The sequence below is a fragment of the Chiloscyllium plagiosum genome, unplaced genomic scaffold (assembly GCF_037043375.1).
Source record: "Chiloscyllium plagiosum isolate Xiang-an unplaced genomic scaffold, Cpla_swu_hap1 HiC_scaffold_22, whole genome shotgun sequence".
Taxonomy (NCBI): Eukaryota; Metazoa; Chordata; class Chondrichthyes; order Orectolobiformes; family Hemiscylliidae; genus Chiloscyllium; species Chiloscyllium plagiosum.
The window spans coordinates 66203777-66224748 of record NW_028270160.1 but is presented as its reverse complement, the minus strand read 5'-3'; the positions used below and the strand labels follow the sequence as shown (position 1 = coordinate 66224748).

Sequence of the window (20972 nt, the reverse complement as noted above, 5' to 3'; positions counted from 1 at the left end):
GTACCGCAGGGATCCGTGCTGGGACCGCAGCTTTTTACAATATATGTTAATGATATAGAAGATGGTATCAGCAATAACATTAGCAAATTTGCTGATGATACAAAGCTGGGTGGCAGGGTGAAATGTGATGAGGATGTTAGGAGATTACAGGGTGACCTGGACAAGTTAAGTGAGTGGGCAGATGCATGGCAGATGCAGTTTAATGTGGATAAATGTATGGTTATCCACTTTGGTGGCAAGAACAGGAAGGCAGACTACTACCTCAATGGAATCAATTTATGTAAAGGGGCAGTACAGAGAGATCTGGGTGTTCTTGTACACCAGTCAATGAAGGCAAGCATGCCGGTACAGCAGGTAGTGAAGAAGGCTAATAGCATGCTGGCCTTCATAACAAGAGGAATTGAGTATAGAAGCAAAGAGGTGCTTCTGCAGCTGTACAGGGCCCTGGTGAGACCACACCTGGAGTATTGTGTGCAGTTCTGGTCTCCAAATTTGAGAAAAGACATTCTGGCTATTGAGGGAGTGCAGCGTAGATTCACGAGATCAATTCCTGGAATGGCAGGATCACCTTACACGGAAAGACTGAAGCGACTGGGCTTGTATACACTTGAGTTTCGAAGACTGAGAGGGGATCTGATTGAGACGTATAAGATTATGAAAGGATTGGACACTCTGGCAGTAGGAAACATATTTCCACTGATGGGTGAGTGCCAAACCAGAGGACACAGCTTAAAAATATGGGGTAGACAATTTAGGACAGAACTCAGGAGAAACTTCTTCACCCAGAGAGTGGTGGCTGTGTGGGATGCTCTGCCCCAGAGGGCAGTGGAGGCCCACTCTCTGGATTCATTTAAGAAAGAGTTGGATAGAGCTCTCAAAGATAGTGGAATCCAGGGTTATGGAGATAAGGCAGGAACAGGATACTGATTAGGAATGATCAGCCATGATTATATTGAATGGCGGTGCAGGCTCGAAGGGCTGAATGGCCTACTCCTGCATCTATTGTCTACTGTCTATTGTCTATTAAGTCAGTGGTGAGTGGTGTTCCACAGGGCTCTGTCCTTGGGACTCTACTGTTTGTAATTTTTATTAATGACTTGGATGAGGAGATTGAAGGATGGGTTAGCAAGATTGCAGATGACACAAAGGTTGGAGGTGTCAAAGGTTGACAGTATTGAGGACTGTTGTAGGCTGCAGCGTGGCATTGACAGGATGTAGACATGGGTTGAGAGGTGGCAGATGGAGTTTAACCTGGATAAGTGCAAAGTGATGCATGTTGGAAGGTCGAACTTGAAAGTTGAGTACAGGATTAAAGACAGGATTCTTGGCAGTGTGGAGGAACAGCGGGATCTTGGTGTGCAGGTATATAGATCCCTTAAAATTGCCACCCAAGTGGACAGGGTTGTGAAGAAAGCATATGGTGTTTTGGCTTTCATTAACAGGGGGATTGAGTTTAAGAGCCGTGAGATCTTGTTGCAGCTCTATAAAACTTTGGTTAGACCGCATTTGGAATACTGTGTCCAGTTCTGGTCGCCCTATTATAGGAAAGATGTGGATGCTTTGGAGAGGGTTCAGAGGAGGTTTACCCTGATGTTGCCTGGAATGGAGAGCTTATCTTACGAAGAGAGGTTGACTGAGCTCAGACCTTTTTCTTTGGAAAAAAGAAGGAAGAGAGAGGACCTAATTGAGGTGTACAAGATAATGAGAGGCATAGATAGAGTTGATAGCCAGAGACCTTTTCCCAGGGCAGAAATTGGTAACACGAGGAGTCATAGTTTTATGCTGTTTGGCGGAAAGTATAGAGGGGATGTCAAAGGCGGGTTCTTTACGCAGAGAGTTGTGAGAGCATGGAATGCGTTGCCAGCAGCAGTTGTGGAAGCAAGGTCATTGCGGATATTTAATAGACTGTTGGACTTGCATACGGTCACAGAAATTTGAGGGTTTGTACATTAGGTTTACCTTACATGAGGATCAATGGTTGGCACAACATCGTGGGCTGAAGGGCCTGTTCTGTGCTGTACTGTTCTATGTTTTATGTTCTAAATCCACTGTGAAATAGATCAACTACACAAAGTCTCAATAGGTTCTGGAATTGCTTACCAAAACAGAGTCCATGCTACCTGGAATAATTTATCAGTGCAATGTTAATCCCGATTAGAATAGAATGTGATCACAGCGAATCCCGGCACGCAGTCCGTCCCATCAAGAATGGATTACCAACACAAGGTGGAATCTTCCCATAATTGAGCTAAATGTCATTTTCAGCGAGTTTCATGGAGGGTTTCCATGACCGTGGGGTGCCATGGTTAAACTCCAGTTGTGCACTAATTCAAACATGGCAAACCAAGAACAACCATTCCATATTTGTTGGAAAACATTACCAAAGGAGATGTTTGAGAAAGGGAAGCTGAAACCCTGCTTTTGTTTTCAGTGCCTGAAGATGGCTGTGGAGAGGACAGCCATCCTTTTCCCTGAGGACTAGTCTGGCTGGAGAAAGCCATCAAAGTGAATACCATTTCCATGAACTGGAGGAGTGCACAGCACTTCCCTTGCAGCTCTGCATTTCCAGTCTTACCTGTCTGTTGAACTGATCTTTTAGCTGCAGAATCAGGAGATGTGGATATCATGACTGAGTTTAACAGCCTCTTCATACATCCGAAGAAGAATAGATGTTCTACAGGTGAGATGTTGATTCAATTCTTACATTCATGAGTGAGTATTTTAGTAAGGAGACTTCAGGTTATAAAGCTAATACCTTTATGCCTTGCGTTCTTGTTTCACACTTATCTGTGTAAAAGTTCATTCATGAAGGCACACTACTCTGGGGCAAAGGTTCATTTAAACTATTCAAACGTAGCTGATGCACAATATCCCCTGCACTAACTAAACTCTGCTCCACACTGCATTTTTCTGGTTACAGAAGAATTTTTAAGCGCTAACTGAAATTCAGGTGTTGTGGTAAAGTCAACTGAAGCCTTGCGTATTCTTTTAGCGGCATATATGAATTTGCAAGCACTGAAAATTGAGTAATGATGGGTGGATAGAAGAATCTGCATCAGGATACCTCTTCAACAGATCATGGCCATGCAGGACTCACTGCACAGCTCTCAAATCTGCAATCATTATGGATGTCTCAGAAGCGATTTTACTTAGTGCCAGATGATGTTCAAATCATGTATGAATGAGTGCTAACCTTTCTCTAATGTCCAGACAATGTCTTTCTGCAAAGTGGGACCAGCCTTCAAACAGTTGATAACAGCAACAGTTATTGCACAATAAAAGAGGCAAAGACAGAATTAACAGAGAAACTGCATTTGCTTTTGCACATCACAAGGGCTGCTTACCTTTATAGAACATAGAACCTAGAACAGTACAGCACAGGAACAGGTCCTTCAGCCCACCATATCTGTGCCGAACATAATACTATTCTAAACTAATCCCATCTGTGTGATACATGATCTGTTTTCTGCCTATTCAATGTTGGTATTCTATCTGCTTATACTATCTCCCCAGCAATGTGATCCGGGCACCTATCATCATCTGTGTAAAAACCTTTCTTTGCACAAATCCTTTAAATTTCCCCCCCCCCCCCTCACTTCAAACCCACGCCCTTGAATATTTGATAATTCCACCCTTGGAAAAAGACTCTGACTATCCATCTTCTCCACGCCCCACATAATTTTATATACTTCTATCAGGGCATCCCTCAGCCTCTGACACTATAGCGAAAATAATCAAGGTTTGTCCAACCTCTACTTATAGCTAATACACTCCAATCCAGACAACATCCTGGTAAACCTCTTTTACACCCTCTCCAAAACCCCACACCTTTCCTATAGCATGGCAACCAGAACTTCACACAATACTCCAAATGTGGCCTAACTAAAGTTCTATATAGCTACAACATGACTCTCCAACTTTTATACTCAATTCCCGAACAATGGAAGCAAGCATGCTGTATCCTTTCTTTATCATCTTATACACTTGTGTTGCTCCTTTGAGGGAGCTATGGGCTTGCATCCCAAGATCCCTCATATATCAATGCCTCTAAGGGTTCTGCCATTTACTGTACACTTCCCTCTTTCAGTTGACCTCCCAAAATGCAACATTGTAACCTCTCCAGATCAAAATCCATCTGCCATTTTTCTGCCCAACTTTCAAACTGGTCTTTATCCTGCTGTATCCTTCGAAATCCTTCCTCATCATTGCCAACTCCATCAATTTTTGTGTCATCTGCAAACTTACTAATCAAACTTACTGATTCCTGATGAAGGACTTTTGTGCGAAACACCGACTCTCCTGCTCCTTGGATACTGCCTGACCTGCTGTGTTTTTCCAGTACTACACTGTCGACTCTAATCTCCAGCATCTGTAGTCCTCACTTTTGCCTAAAGTTACTAATCAGACCACCTATATTTTCATCCAAATCATTTACATATATGACAAACAGAGGTCCTAGTACTGATCCTTGTAGAGTACCACTGGTCACAGAACTCCAGTCAAAAAAACACCACTTGAGAAACATCCTGTCTTCGATCAAGCCAATTTTGTATCTAACTTACTACTCACTGTGGATTCCATGTGACTTAGTCTTCTGGACCAGCGATCATAAGGGACTTTGTCAAATGCTTTAGTAAGCAAATGATTTTGATATGACACAAAATCCACATTCAATCAACAATGTGCACACCTAACTCATTATCTCGTGAGGGTTTGTATCAATTAAGTTCTGTCTGGCTTGTTGTGACTGATGCTGTATCACTCTAACATAGTGGAAGTGACATCCCCCCTGCTCAATGTTGTTACTTTTCTCCTGAGAAGACTTCTGCTTCTGGTGGTATGCCCATGGTATCTGCTGCTTTTGTCCTTCTAGGTGGAAGTGGCTGTGGCTTTGCAACACCTGTGGCAGATGTTTGGTGAATTTCTGCTGTGCATCTTGCAGATAGTACACACTGCTGCGACTGAACGTCAGTAGTGGAGGGAATGGATGTTTGTGAACATGGTACCAATGAAGTCAGCTGTTGTGTCCTGGATGGTGTCAAGTTTCTTGAGTATTGTTGGAGCTGCACCCATCCAAGCAAGTGTAGAGTATTCCATTACACTCCTGATTTGTACAGTCCTTGTGGAGTCAAGAGGTGAGTTACTTGTCACAGTGTTCCTAGTCTCTGAACTGCCCTCATAGCCAATGTATTTAAATAGTGAGTCTAGTTCAGCTGGTCAATGATATTCCCCAGGATGTTCATAAGGATATAGCACAATGTTGTAAGATATATCATACATTCTAAATGTATAACATACAATCTATCCAGCACCTTTAGTACCGATACTGGTTTTTGTAGAAGCATCCAGTAGGGTGATGGTAGACTGTCAAGGATCATTATCAGAAAATGAAAGCACATCACCAGTGCATCCTTACCATTATGGATATGACCTGAAAATGTGTTCATGGAAAGGCGCAGCAGGTCAGGCAGCATCCAAGGAGCAGGAGAATCAATGTTTCGGGCATGAGCCCTTCCTGAAGAAGGGCTCATGCCCGAAGCGCTTCACAGGAGGCTCCCAAGCACTGAGGATGTCACCTAGACAGGGGATGAAATGTCTGCAAGACAAATGCCCAGCTCAGCGAACAGAACCACAACAACATTCAGGGATGTTTGACCTTTTAGAAAGATAGGAGGCATGGAAAGGTGATGGGGTAGCACTATTAATAAGAGATGAAATGAAGACTGTTGTGAGAGATAAGCTAGGATTGGATGATGCTGATCTATTTGGGTGAAAGTAAAAAGCAGAAAATGAATGAAGATATTGATCGAAAAAAAAATACTCCTTTTAACAACTCTTTCAACTTGCGTGGAACTTGTTGTTGTGAAACTTGAAAGGGTTCAGAAAAAATTTACAAGGATGTTGCCAGGGTTGGAGAATTTGAGCTATAGGGAGAGGCTGAACAGGCTAGGGCTGTTTTCCCTGGAGCGTCGGAGGCTGAGGGGTGACCTTATAGAGGTTTATAAAATCATGAGGGGTATGGATAGGATAACTAGACAAAGTTTTTTCCCTGGGGTGGGAGAGTCCAGAACTAGAGGGCATATGTTTAGGGTGAGAGGGGAAAGATATAAAAGAGACCTTAAGGGGCAACTTTTTCACACAGAGGGTGGTACATGTATGGAATGAGCTGCCAGAGGTAGTGGTGAAGGCTGGTACAATTGCAACATTTAAAAGGCATCTGGATGGGTATATGAATAGGAAGGGTTTGGAGGGATATGGACCAGGTGCTGGCAGGTGGAACTAGATTTTGTTGGAATATCTGGTCAGCATGGACAAGTTGGACCGAAAGGTCTGTTTTTTGCTGTACATCTTTATGACTCTATATTAACATGGTATAACTGATCTTTCTTCCTTTGATATAGAGTGTCCATCAGATAATTCACTTCACTGACCTTCTTAATTACCTTATATAGACCACTGAATCTTGTCTTCAGATTTTCCTCCTGTAAAGGTAACAATACTAACAGGTCACAGTCTAAGGATACAGGATAGGCCATTCAGGACTGAGTTGAAGTTTCTTCATCCAGAAAGTGGTGAGCCTGTGGAATTCTCTACCACAGAAAGCAGTTGAGGCCAAAACATTGAATGTTTTCAAGAAGGAGTTAATATAGTTCTTAGGGCTAAAAGGATCAAAGGGTATGGGGAAAAAGTGGGGACAGGGTACTGGGCTGGATGATCAGCCATGATAATATTGAATGACACAGCAGACACAAAGTGTCGAATTACCTACTCCTGCTCCTGTTTTCTATGTTTCTATGCTTAACCCCACATCTCTGGCTTGAAATGTTCTGCTATCTGCATCCCTACTTGCCCATTCTTTCATCTCTGCCTGTGAAGTTTTTAAAAATTCCTGTCTTCTTTGTAAACTCCTGCCAGTCTCTCTAGAAACACAGACAAATGATCTAACATTCATCTTCCTGTTCTAAAAGCTTATTATGAACCTCTTATCTCATGACCATAAATTAATTTGAATGGATTGAACCCCGTAGATTCATTTGCCAAATCACTGGTAGCAAATAACAGAAAAACTGACCTTTGCCCTATTCAAAGGAATCTTCATGACAATGTGCTTTCATCATTGTCTTGAGAATCTGATTGCGTATCTTTAACGCCTTCCCTGTGTTTGTCGATGATATGCTATAGATGTTAACTATTTTCTTTCCAAGTTAGTCAATATATCTTGAAAAAAAAGTTAGATACAGATTTGGACCCTTGATCTGACTGCATTTCATAATACATAATAATCTGACTGATAGTTCATATTAAGTAAAAACAATTGAGTAGTTTTATTCATCACTACTGTAGCTGTGATTGCCCTCAAATGGATGGCCTTTTAGAACCAAGGTGTCATATCCATAATGGAGGAGAAAGTGAGGACTGCAGATGCTGAAGATCAGAGCTGAAAATGTGTACAAGCCAAACACAGAACAGCCAGGGAATTCCTAGAGGCATGGCACTCATCCACAGATTCAATCAAGAAGCACATCGACCTGGACCCAATATACCGGCCACTGCAGCGGACAGCTGGAACTGACAACCGGAAGCGGCAGATACAAATCACTATAAATGCCGGAGGAAACATCACAGAAGCGCTTCACAGGAGACTCCCAAGCACTGAGGGTGTCACCTAGACAGGGGACGAAACATCTGCAACACAAATGCCCAGCTTGGCGAATAGAACCACAACAACGAGCACCCAAGCTACAAATCTTCTCACAAACTTTGAATCCCTGAATGTTAAGTCGCCATTTTGATCACCTTGTAACCATACCTCTGTAATGGCTGTGAGATCATATTCATCTACTTCAATTTGTGCTGTGAGTTTGTCTACCCTATTCTGAAAGCTTTATGCGTAAAGATATGAAGCCTTCAACTTTGTTCTATTATCACATTTCTCTACACTCTAATGGTTCTTTGGTGCAATTTGACATTCAAGCATTCTGTCCCTTCCTTCTATTTTTTGGGTACAATCAGCACCATCACTAATGCACTCTATGAATTTGTTGCCATAGCTACCTTTCTAATTTGATTAACCCAATCAACATGAAGATTAAAGTTACCCATAATTATTGCACTGTTCTTTTTAAATTCTCCAACTGTTCATAGAGATAGAGTCATAGAGATGTACATCATGGAAACAGACCCTTTAGTCCAACTCGTCCACGCTGATCAGCTATCCCAACCTAGTCTCGTCCCACCTGCCAGCACCTGGACCATATCCCTCCAAACCTTTCCTGCAATCCCAACTTGTCCTTTACCTTTGAGTTTTAATTTTCCATGCATCTGAACACCCCACAATTCCTCCAACTCTTTAAAGCCCTATCCACAGTCCCGGTTATGCAATTTGCCCGGACTCTGGTCCCAGCTTGAATCAGGTGGAACCCATCCCATTGGAATAACTCCCTCTTTTCCTTGTACACCATGAATTAAAACCTGTTTCTTCCACACCAATCTTTGAGTCAATCCTCTTTAATCTTGTTGACCCTGTGCCAACTAGTTCAAGTAGATGCCTCCTTTTTGGTTCTGCTCTCAATTTAATCCCAAGCTGCTCATATTCCCTCAGCAGAACCTCATTCCTCTTTCTACCTACATGAACCATGATAATTGGTTCTGTCCCCTCCCTCTCCAAGTTCCTCTGCAGCCCAGGTGAGATATCCTGAAGCTGGGCACTAGGCAGGCAATGCAGCCTTTGGGACTCTCAATGCTGGCCACAGAGAATAGTGTCTATTCCCCTGCTATACTATACCAATTAGAACTACATTTCTCTTTTCAACCCTTCTCTTGAATGGCATACCACAATGCTATGGTCAGTTTGCTCATCATCCCTACAACTCCCACTCTTGTCCACATAGGGAGCAAGAATCTCAAATCTGTTAGACAAGCTCAAGGGCTGAGGCTCCTTCAACATTACCTTCTGGACCTGCTAACTGTCTCACTAATAGTCACTCCTGTCCCTGACTACTAACTTAATTTGAGGTAGTTAATCTAAGGAGGGATGTGACTGCCTCCTGAAACACAGAATCCAGGTAACACTCCCCCTCCCTGATGTGTTGCAGTGTTCGAAGCTCAGATTCCAACTCATCAACTCTGAGCGAGAATTCTTGAAGCATCCAGCATTTACTATAGGTAAGGTCCACCAGCTCCTGTATCATGCAGAACAATATAACGCCTGGCCCTGTATCTCTATTTTCCAGCACTTGGCCCATAGCCTTGTATTCTTTGGTATTGCGAGTGCACATCTAAATACTCCTGAAACGTTATACGGGTTTCAGCCTTTTCCATCCTTACAGATTCCCACCACCCTCTAGCTGAAAAAGCCTTTCCTCACATCTCCTCTAAACCTTCTACCCCTTACCTTAAATCTGTTCCTGGTCATTGATCCCTCCTTGAAGGGGTAAAATTTCTTTGTGTCTCCCCTATCTATGCCCCTCATAAGTGTATACATCTCAATCAGGTCCCCTCTCAATCTCCTCTGCTCCAAGGAAAGCAAACCCAGTCTATCCAATCTCTCTTCATAACTGCAAGTCTTCAACCCAAACAACACCCTAGTAAAATTACAGCTTTACAAAACATTAGTTAGGCCACAGATAGAACACTGTGTGCATTTCTAGTCACCACACATTTGGAAGTTCATGACTGCACAGGAGAGGGCTCAGAGGAGATTCACCAGGATGTTGCCTGGGGTGGAAAGTCTCAGTTATGAAGAGAGACTCGATAGTGGCTTGGTTTATTTTCCATGGAGCAGAGGAGGCTGGGGGGATCTGACTGGGTATATTACGGGTGGCATAGATAGGGTAGATCGTGAGAATTTCTTCCCTATGGTAGATGTGTCTAAGATCAGAGGACATAAGTTTAAAGTGAGAAATAAGTGGTTCAGCGGAGATCTAAGAGTTTTTTTCACACAAAGGGTGATAGAGATATGGAACACACAGCCTGAGAGTGTGGTGGAGGCAGGTACACTCGCAACATCTAAGAAGCACCTTGTCAAGTACTTAAAATGCCAGGACATAGTAGGATATAAATAAAGTGCAGGTAAATGAGATGAGTGTAGTTTGGTGTTTGTTGGTCGGCTTAGATATGGTGGGCCAAAGAGCCTCTTTCTATCCTGTATGGCTCTCTCTATAACTCTAAATCTCCTCTGCACCCTCTCCAGTGCTATCACATCCCTCCAGAACTGCAGACAATACTCAAGCTGTGGCCTAAGCAATATTTTCTACAGTTCCAGCTTCACCTGCCTGCTCTCAAATTCTATGCTTTGACTGATAAAAGGCCGGTATACCATATGCCTTGTTAACCACTTTATTCAACTGTTCTGATATCTTAAGGGAACAGGCACGCATACCAAGGTCCCTTTGATCCTCAGTGCTCCCCAGGATCCTGCTGTTCATCCTGTATTCCTTCGCCATGCTTGTCCTACCCACTTACATTTAACCGTCCTACATCCAAGTCTAAATCATTTATATTAACCACAAACAACAACGGCTCCCTATCAATTACTGGATGCAGACTTCCAGTTGGAAAAACACCTCTCATCCACAATCATAGTCTGCTTCCTGCTAATTTGTCAATTCTGGATCCAATTTGCCAATTCTCCCCACCCTGTCCACTCTTCCCACTTCACCGTGTTCACTCTCCCCCATTCTGTCCACACTCTGTCCCCACCTTGTCCATCTCTTCCCCTCATCCTGTCCACTCTCTCCCTACCCACTCTCTCCACACTCAAACCCCACCCACCCCCACAACCACCGTACCCACTTTCTCCCTCTGTTCTGGAACTCTCTTCACTTCCATCTTGTCCACTCTCTCCCCCTATTCTGTCCACACTCTCCTCCTCCACTCTGTCCACACTCTCTCCCTGTCCTGTCCAATGTCCTTTGTCCTGTTCTGTCCACTCTCCTTCCCCTCGCCCTGACCATGCTTCAAGTGGGCAGCTCACCACCACTTTCTCCAGAATAATTAGAGATGAGCAATAAATGCTGGACTAGCAAGGGATGTGCATATCCCATCAATGAATTAAAAATTAAACAATTCAAGGAATAAGGATTTAAACTCAGTAACAACCATGGCAGTCTATTTAACTGAATGAATTAATCCCATTGGTTTTAGGTGATGGCAAGCATTCATCAGGTACATGCCCTCCTCTCTAAATCAAACTGATGACAGATCTTTTTTTTTGTTTTGCTACAAACCTTTCGTTTTGCATTCAAATGCTCACTATATCTTTCTGTTGAGTCTCCGGGTATTTCGCTGGCCCACAGTGTTTTTCCCACCTTTGTATAGGCGACTCCCATCACAATCAATGGTAAGAGGTACGTCAGTATAATCACCACAAGTTGATATCTGGAAGACACAACGATCGATAATGCAATTTGTACATATTCAAAAAATATTCAAAGAAATTCCATAAAAGGAACGGTTTTGTTTATTCTACATGAAAACATAATACTAGAGGAATGTGAACTCTGTAAAATCCAAAATATAAAGCTAGTCTCAGTAACAGTTGTTAAACACCAGAGGTTAAAGGACTGAGTTTGGGCATACATTTTTCCATCTATAGGCCAGTGAGTTTAACATCTGGCTTTGGGGAATCGTTTGTCTATTATAAAGAATGCAATCACAATATATTTAGAAATATATAATATGATCAAGCAGAGTTGAAAAGACTTTGTGAAGGGGAAATTGTCTGATCAATTTACTAGAATGAAACAAAGAACTGCAGGTGCTGGAGATCTCGAACTAAACAGAAATTACTCGGAAACTCAGTAGGTCTGGCAGCATCTGTGGAAAGAAACTAGTTTGAGTTTTGAGTCTGTTGACTCTATCATGACTGTTAGATACTCTGGAACCTCCCTCCCCTAGCTTTTACTCTGACTCCACCCCTTCTCCTGACCCCAAATCTTGTTAGATATTTACTATCCCTGCAGCTCTCTGATGCTGAATGTTTTGTACTCAGCAAAGGGCTCAGTTTTATCCCTCTGTGCCCCCACCTCAATGAATTTCAGGCTGGACATGACATTGAACACTTCTTCCATCATCAACCCCGCCCCCCCCCCCCCCCCACCATGCCCATTTCTGTGGACAGGGGACCTCCCCCTGCCATCCCACAGACACTTTCACTTGCCTTCAATGCTCTCCTGTGACGGTACTGTGCCTTTAAGAGAGATTTGTTCTGTGCTGTTTCTCTTGCAGAGAGGTGTTGCCACAGTGGTACTGAATATCTGCTTCAAAAGCAATGGGTAAACAGCTTTGAGCTCGCTGAGTGCTTTTTTAGATTAAACAATAGAAGCATGAGTGGATGGAGGTAAAAGTCAGGCTCACACAGACCTAGGGTTTTAACTGTGCTTTCAGTTGGGATTTGTTGAAGCTAATAAATAGAGCTCTCTTTCTACTGCAGCTAAAAGCTTGAGTTCACCTCTGCTGCTAGATTGTTTCTTTTGGTGTTTCTTTCTCCCAGACTGTAGACGTGATAGCACATGAGGAAAAATTGTTTTCTGGATTTGCCTCTGCCAAGAGTGTGTTTAGGGGATGTTGCTTATTGGGACAGTTGATGATTAGTCATTAAATAATGTATTATTAAGTATTTTAACAGAGTCAAAGTTTTTATTCATTTGTATTTTAATTGTGATATAACAGTATTGTGTGTTTTTCTTAAAGTCTACTAGTGGACCAATCGAATCAGATCTGGAACACAGCATCCTACACTTGCTTTTAAATAGAAGTTAGGATCTAAGCAATCTCCTTGATATTTTGAGGGAGTGTCGTCTGGTCCATAACAGTCCATCCACTGGGATATCCCCCCTCCCTGACCTTTTTACCCACACTCAACTTACTCATTGAGAACTGTCGACGTGACATCAGTCACCTTAATTTTTCTGTCCCCTTCACCCATTCAAAACTCTCTCTCTCTGAACTGACTGCACTCCATGTTCTTAGGTCCAATCCTGACTTTGTCATCAAACCTGCCAACAAGGGTGGTGCAGTTGTTGTCTGGCATATTGGCCACTACGTTGTGGAAGCTGAGCTCCAGTTCTCAAATACTTGCTGCTACCACCCCACCATGACCCCACCATGGTATACCAGGCTTTTGTGTCCATGACTGTCATCACCCTCACCTCATCTGGGATCCCCCCATGACAGCCTCCTAGCTCATAGTCCCCCAAACCCATACAACCCACTCTACCTTCTCCCTAAAATCCAGAAACAGAACTACCTGGGTAGAGCTGCTGTTTCTGCCTGCTCTTGCCCCTCTTCTTACTTTGACTTGATCTTTTTTCCTCCCCTTGTCCTGTCCTTCCCCACTTACATTCACAATTCTCCTGATGCTTTATGTCAGTTTCAGAATTTTCAGTTTGTGGGCTCCAGCCTCCTCCTCTTTGCCATGGATGTGCAGTACCTTTACACCCAGGTTGGTCTCCAGGCTCTCTGCTTTGTCCTGGAAAAAGCTTGAATTATCCCCATCCACCACCAGCCTCCTCTGCCTGGCTAAGTTGTCATCACTTTGAACAAATTCTCCTTTAACTACTCCCACTTTTTTCAGGTGAAACGGTCATCCTGGATACTTGCATGGGCCCCAGTTATGCATACCTCTTTTAGGGGTATGTGCAACATTCCTTGTTCTAGTCCTATTCCAGCTCCTGTCCATGATTCTTTCTTCGATACATTGATGACACCATCGGTGCTGCATCCCTCTCTTGTTGGACTGGAAATATTTCACAATTTTGCTTCCAAATTCCACCTTGCCCTCACCTTCAACTGGTCCATCTCCAACTCCTCCTTTCCCTTTCTCAACATCTGTGTTTCCATTTCTGGGCTGACCATCAATATCCATTATAAGTCCATCAATTCCCAAAACTACCTTGACTATACATCCTCTCATCCTACTTCCTGTAAGGTCTCCATCCCATTCTCTAGTTCCTCCATCTCCAATGCATCTGTTCCGATGATGTCAGTTTCAACAAGGCGGCCTCCGAAATGTCCACCTCCATTCTCAACCAAGGATTTACCACCATCGTGTTTGACAGGGCCCCCAGCTGTGTCTCATCCATCTCCCGAACTTTGGCCCTGACCCCCTCTGTCCCCTCCCACAACAGCAGAAAAGTCTCCCTGGTCCTCACTTTCTACCCTCCCAGCTTCCACATCCAGAGGATTGTAAGTCATAATTTCCACCACCTCCAGCGAGATCCCACCATCAGACACATATTCCTTTCCCCTCCCTGGTCAGCCTTCTGCAGGCACTGTTCCCTCTGGGACACTCTGGTCCACTCCTCTCCACGCTCCTACAGTATCTTCCCATGCAATCACAGGAGGTGTAACACCTGCCCATTTACTTTCTCTCAACTCACCATCCAGACACACCTTCCAGGTGAAACAGTGATTTACCTGCACAGTCTACTGTATTCACTACTCTACACTGGGGGGACAAAGCACAGTTTGGGTGACTGATCTGCAGGACATCTGTCAGTAAAAATGAGCCAGAGCTTCCAGTCACCTGTCATTTCAACAGACAACCTGGTTCCCTATCTCAGGCTTGCTGCAATGTTCCAGCGAGCATTAACACAAGCCCAAAGAACAATGTCTCATTTTCAGCTTGAGGATCCTGCAGCCTCTGGGCTCCAATATCAAGTTCAATCACTTAGAGCCTGATTGCACTATTCCATGTTTGTTACTCACCCTCATATCCAGTCCTATTATGACATTGGTTGCTTTTAGCACAATCAACCAATTTTCACCCATTCTCAGGCCTGCTATCACATTGTATGGTCTCCTTTCAGCACAGCTCACCCAATCTCTCCTACTCTTAGCTCTTATTGCCACTTTTCTTCTGTCCTAGCCTGCCCTCCATAGTTTCCTTGTTTTCCTACTTGTTTCATATCTCTCTCTCTCTGGGCTCCATCTCCATCTATTCACTCACCTCCCCCTGATCGTCAAACATTGTCTTCAGCATAAATAACTCTTTTTTTCTAGTTGCTATCAATTCTAATGAAGAGTCACCTGGCTCAAAACATTAACTCTGCTTTCTTCCCACAGATGCTGCCAAGACCTGCTGAGTTTTGCCAACAAGTTATTAGAATTCTTTGAGGAGTTAACAAGTAGAATAGATAAAGGAGAAGCAGTGGATAAAATATATTTGGATTTTCAGAAGGTGTTTGAGAAAGTTCCACATACTAGGCTACTTAATAAAACAAAAACCCATGGTACGGAGGTCGTATATTAGCCTGAAGAGAAGATCAGCTAACTAATACAAGACAGAGAGTTGAAATAAAAGGGAGAAATTCAGGATCGCGACCTCAAAGTAGTTGAATGCCATTGAGATCAGTCATAGAGTCATGGAGATGTAGAGCACGGAAACAGACACATTGGTCGAACTCGTCCATGCTGACCAGATATCCCAACTCAACCTAGTCCCAGCTGCCAGTACCTGACCCATATCCCTCCAAACCCTTCCTATTTATATAGCCATCCCAGATGCCTTTTAAATGTTGCACAGTCTAGATTAGAGTGGTGCTGGAAAAGGACAGCAGATCAGGCAGCATCCGAAGAGCAGGAAAATCGACGTTTTGGGCAAAAGCCCTTCATCAGGAATGAGACAGGGAGCCTCCGGGTTGGAGAAATAAATGGGAGGGGGATGGGGCTGGGGAGAAGGTAGCCAAGAGTACAAAAGGTGGATAGAGGTGAGGATGAAGGTGATAGGTCGGAGAGGAGGGTGGACCAGATAGGTGGGAAGGAAGATTGGCAGGTAGGACAGGTCATGAGGATGGTGCTGAACTGGCAGATTGGAACTGGAGTAAGGTGGGGGGAAATGAGGAAACTGGTAAAGTCCGAGGCGGAAGATGAAGGGGTTCTTACTCCACGCGTCGGGTGGTGAGGAAGCGGCGGTGGAGGTGGCCAAGGACCTGCATGTCCTCGGCAGAATGTCCCGGGGATGTTCCCTAAAGTACTCTGCAAGCAGGCGTCCAGTCTCCCCAATGTAAAGGAGACCGCATCGAGAGCAACGGATACAATAAATGACATTGGTGGATGTGCAGGTGAAACTTTGATGGATGTAGAAGGCTCCTTTGGGGCCTTGGATGGAGGTGACGGGGGGAAGTGTGGGCACAGATTTTGCAATTCCTGCGGTGGCAGGGGAAGGTGAAGGGCTTTTGCCCGAAACATTGATTTTCCTGCTCCTCAGATGCTACTTGACCTGCCGTGCTTTTCCAGCACCACTCTCATCTGGACTCTCGTCTCCAGCATCTGCAGTCCTCACTTTTGCCTTTTAAATGTTGCAATTGTACCAGCCTCCACCACTTTCTCTGGCAGCTTATTTCACACACGCACCTCCCTCTGTGTGAAAACGTTGCCCCTTAAGTCTTTTTATATCTTTCCCCTCTCACCCTGAACCTATACCTTCTAGTTCTGGACTCGCCCACCCCAAAGAAAAGACCTTCTCTATTTACCCTGTCCATGTCCCTCATGATTTTGTAAACCTCTATAAGGTCACCCCTTAGCCTCCGACGCTCCAAGGGAAACAGCCACAGCCTATTCAACTTCTTCCTATAACTTTCAAATCCTCCAACCCTGGCAAAATCCTTGTAAATCTTTTCTGAACCCTTTCAAGTTTCACAACATCAAGATAGGCAGGAGGGCAGAATTGCACGTAATATTCCAACAGTGGCCTAACCAAGGTCCTGTACAGCCGCAACATGACTTCCCAACTCCTGTACTCTATACTCTGACCAATAAAGGCAAGCATACCAAACGCCTTCTTCACTATCCTACCACCTGCGACTCTACTTTCAAGGAACTATGAACCTGCATGCCAAGGTCTCTTTGTTTAGCAACTCTCCCTTAGGACCTTACCATTACTACAACCTTTTACAATATATATTAATGACTTGGATGAGGGAAGTGAGTGCACTATCACCAAGTTTGATGATGACACAAAAAAAGGTGGGAATTCAAGTGGTGAAGATGGCACAAAGGGTGTCACAGGTGAGTATAGACAGGTTAAGCAAGTGCTAAGATCTTGGCAGATGTAATATACTGTATGGAAATGTGGGATTATAGACTTTGGCAGGAAGAATAGAGGAGCTGAATATTATGTAAATAGGGAAACACTGCAGGAACTATGGGAGTACTCATGCATCAATCAAAAAAATAAGAAAGGCCAATGGAATATTGCCTTTTATTTCAAAGGCAATGAAATTTAAAGTAGATAAGTTTTGCTAACCCTATAAAGACACCAGTCTCACCACAAATAGAATACTGTAAATAGTTTTGGGCCCCATATTGAAGAAAAGCTATTCTAACATTGGAGACAATCCAGAGAATGTTCACTTGGTTGATATTGGGTATGAGGGACAGTCTAATGAGGGGAGTTTGAGTCCAGTATTTGCTGGAATATAGAAGAATGAGAGTTGACCTTACAAGATGATTTGATAGGGTAGATGCAGATAGGTTGTTTCCTTAGAACATAGAAAATACAACCTAGAAAAGTACAGCACAGAACAGGCCCTTTGGCCTATGATGTTGTGCCGAGGATTAATCCTAATCTAAAATAAAATAACCTTACCTATGTATCCCTCAATTCACTGCTGCCCATGTGCTTGCCCAGCAGGTGCTTAAATGTCCCTAATGACTCTGCTTCCATCACCACCGCTGGCAATGCATTCCATGCATTCACAACTCTGCCTAAAGAACCTACCTCTGATGTCTCCTCAATACCTTCCTCCTAATATCTTAAAACTATGATCCCTCATCCCAGTCAATCCTGCCCTGGGGAAAAGTCTCTGGCTATTGACTCTATCCATGCCTCTTGTATACCTCGATCAGGTCACCTCTCTTCCTCATTCTCTCCAGAGAGAAAAGTCCAAGCTTAGTCAACCTCTCTTCATAAGACAAGTCCTCCAGTCCAGGCAGCATCCTGGTAAACCTTCTTTGCACCCTCTTCAAAGCCTCCGTATCTTTCCTATAATAGGGCGACAAGAACTGGACACAATATTCCAAGTGTGGTCTCACTAGGGACTTGTAGAGCTATAGAAAAACCTTGCAGCTCTTAAACTTGAACCCCCTGTTAATGAAAGCCGAAACACCATATGCTGTCTTAATAACCCTATCCACTTGGGTGGCAACTTTGAGGGATATATGTACCTGAACACCAAGATCCCTCTGTTCCTCCACACTGCCAAGAATCCTGTTTTAATCCTATATTCAGTATTCAAGTTCGACCTTCCAAAATGCATCACTTCACATTTATCCAGGTTGAACTCCATCTGTCATTTCTCAACCCAGCTCTGCAACCTGTCTATGTCACGCTGCAGCCTGCAATAGCCCTCAATACTATCAACGGCACCTCCAACCTTTGTGTCATCTGTAAATTTACTAACCCACCCCTCAACCTCCTCATCCAAGTCATTTAAAAAAACTACAAAGAGCAGAGGCCAAAGACACCTGCAGGACACCGCTCCTTATGGAAGAGTCTGATACCAGAGGGAATAATTTCAGAATAAGGAGTTACACATTTTGAACAGAAATGAGGAGAAATTTCTTTTCTCAGAGCATAATAAATCTGTGGAGGTCTTTCACACAGAGGGGGCCATTAAATATATTCAAGTCCAAGACAGAAAGATTTTTAATCTGTAAGGGAATCAAGGGTAATGGGGAAAAGGCAGGAAAGTGGAGTTGAAGTTTGTTAGATCAGTTGTGATAGAACATAGAACATGAAACAGAGAACTATACAGCATAGGAACAGGCCCTTCGGCCCATGATGTTGTGCTGAACATGACGCCAAATGAAACTAATCTCTTCTGCATGCTTTTGATCCATATCCCTCCATTCCTTCAATATTCATGTGCTTATCTAAAAGTCCCTTAAATGTCCTTACCATATCTGCCTCCACCACAACTGCTGGCAGTGCATTCCAGATTCCAACCACTTTCTGTGTAAAAAGACTTGCCCCTCACATCTCCTTTAAACTTTCCCTCTCTCACTTTAACTGCATGCCCCCTAGTATTAGACATTTCACCTCTGGGAAAAGGATTCTGACTGCCAACCCTATCTCTGTATCTCATAATTTTATAGATTTTTTATCAAGTCTCCCCTCAGCCTCTGCCGCTCAAGAGAAAATAACCTAAGTTTTTTTAGCCTCTCCTTATATCTCATACCCTGTAATCCAGGCAGCACTCTGATAAACCTGTTCTGCACCCTCTCCAAAGCCTTCGCATCCTTCCTGTAATGTGATGACCAGAATTGAATGCAATATTCTCAGTGTGGCCTAACCAAAGTCTTATAAAGCTGCAGCAACATGGCATCCTGACTCTTGTACTCAATTGCCCGACCAATTAAGGCAAGCATGCCGTACACCTTCTTTACAATTATCTCTACTTGAGTGGCCACTTTCAGGAAGCTATGGACTTGAACCCCAAGACCCTTCTGTACATCAATGCTATTCAGAGTCCTGCCACTAACTATATACTTTTTCTTAACATTTGATCTCTCAAAGTGCAGCACCTCAGACTTACCCAGATTAAACTCCATTTGCCATTTCACCGCTCGCATCTGCAACTGATCTACATCCTGCTGTATCCTTTGATAACTTTCTACATTATTCACAACTCCACCTTGCAAACTTACTAACTCACCCTGAATCTCCCTAAATAGCAGAGCAGACTATATGAATTCCTGCTGATCCTACGTCTTATGGTTTTATATTAAAGTTTTATTCCGATTCACACTGGACAAAACTTTCACACACTGATTATTTGTTCCCCATATGGACATGTATGTTTATATATGTCCATATGAGCCCTTCACCTCATTCCTGATGAAGAGCTCCTGCCCGAAATGTCAATTTTCCTGCTCCTCAGATGCTGCCTGACCTGCTGTGCTTTTCCAGCACCCACTCTAATCTTGACATATATGTTTAGATATGCACACACACCCAATGATCCCTTAATTGACACTTAACCATGATCTGTTCCCTTGCCCTGCCCCTGCCAGAAGGGAGTTAATAGTCAACCAAATTACTGTAGGTCTGGAGTCACATGATGGCCAGACCAGATAAAGACAGCAATTTCCTTCTCTAAAGGACTTCAGTGAAGCAGATTTCCTGGCAATTGACAATGGTTTCATCATCAGACTGAATTCCAGATTTTTATTGAATTCAAAATCCACCATCTGCAGGGGCAAGAATTGAACTCAGGTGTCTGAACAATTACCTGGTTCTCTGAATTAATAGTCTAGTGATAATACTTTAAGGAAGGAAATTTGCCATCCTTACTTGGTCTGGTCTACATGTGCTTCCAGAACCAGAGCAATGTGGTTGACTCTTCACTGCCCTTTGAGATGGTTGAGCAAACCAGACAGTGATATCAAATTGCTTAAAAGTCTCAAAGGAATGAACCCGTTTAGAGCACCTGGTGTCAATCCAGAAATCAGAAACAACAATGGCAAACACAGCCCTGCAATGTCCTCCTTACTGAGGTCTGGGGATGAGTGTCAAAATTGGGAGTGCTGCCTCACAAACTAGTCAATCAACAGCCTGTCATAGTCATACTCCCAGAATCATACCTTATAGAAAATGTCCCAGACACCGCCATCACCATCTCTGGATATGTCCCGTTCCACTGGCTAGACAGACCTAGCACAATGGTATGGAGTCGGTAGGGGACTTGCCCTGGGAGTCCTCAACATTGACTCTGGATGCAACAACGTCTCATTGCACCTGGTCAAACATGGACAAGGAACTTCTTGCTCATTACCACATATCACACAACCCACTCCCACCTTGGCTGATGAATCAGGATGCCTCTATGTTGAATAACACTTGGAGGAAGCACTGAAAATGACAAGGGTGCAACATGTACTCTGGATGGGGGATTTAAATGTCCATCACCCAAGAGTGACTCTGCAGCAGCACTACTGATTGAGCTGGCCGGGTCCTAAAGTACATTTTT

The 20972-nt window shown here is 43.6% G+C and overlaps 1 protein-coding gene across 3 annotated transcripts in view; it reads right to left on the bottom strand.

Annotated features, from left to right (window-relative positions):
- tacr2 (tachykinin receptor 2) overlaps positions 1–20972 on the bottom strand; it is a 122536-nt gene that overhangs the window by 58296 nt on the left and 43268 nt on the right. For 2 of the 3 annotated variants that reach the window (XR_015760973.1, XM_043683148.2), the window contains exon 3: positions 11229–11379. Coding sequence is in view for 2 of the 3 variants with exons in the window: in XM_043683148.2 (XP_043539083.2) it covers positions 11229–11379 (151 nt within the window). In the remaining variant the exon portion in view is untranslated. The remainder of the gene's footprint in view (positions 1–11228; positions 11380–20972) is intronic. The other variant, XM_087999150.1, reaches the window with a different exon arrangement.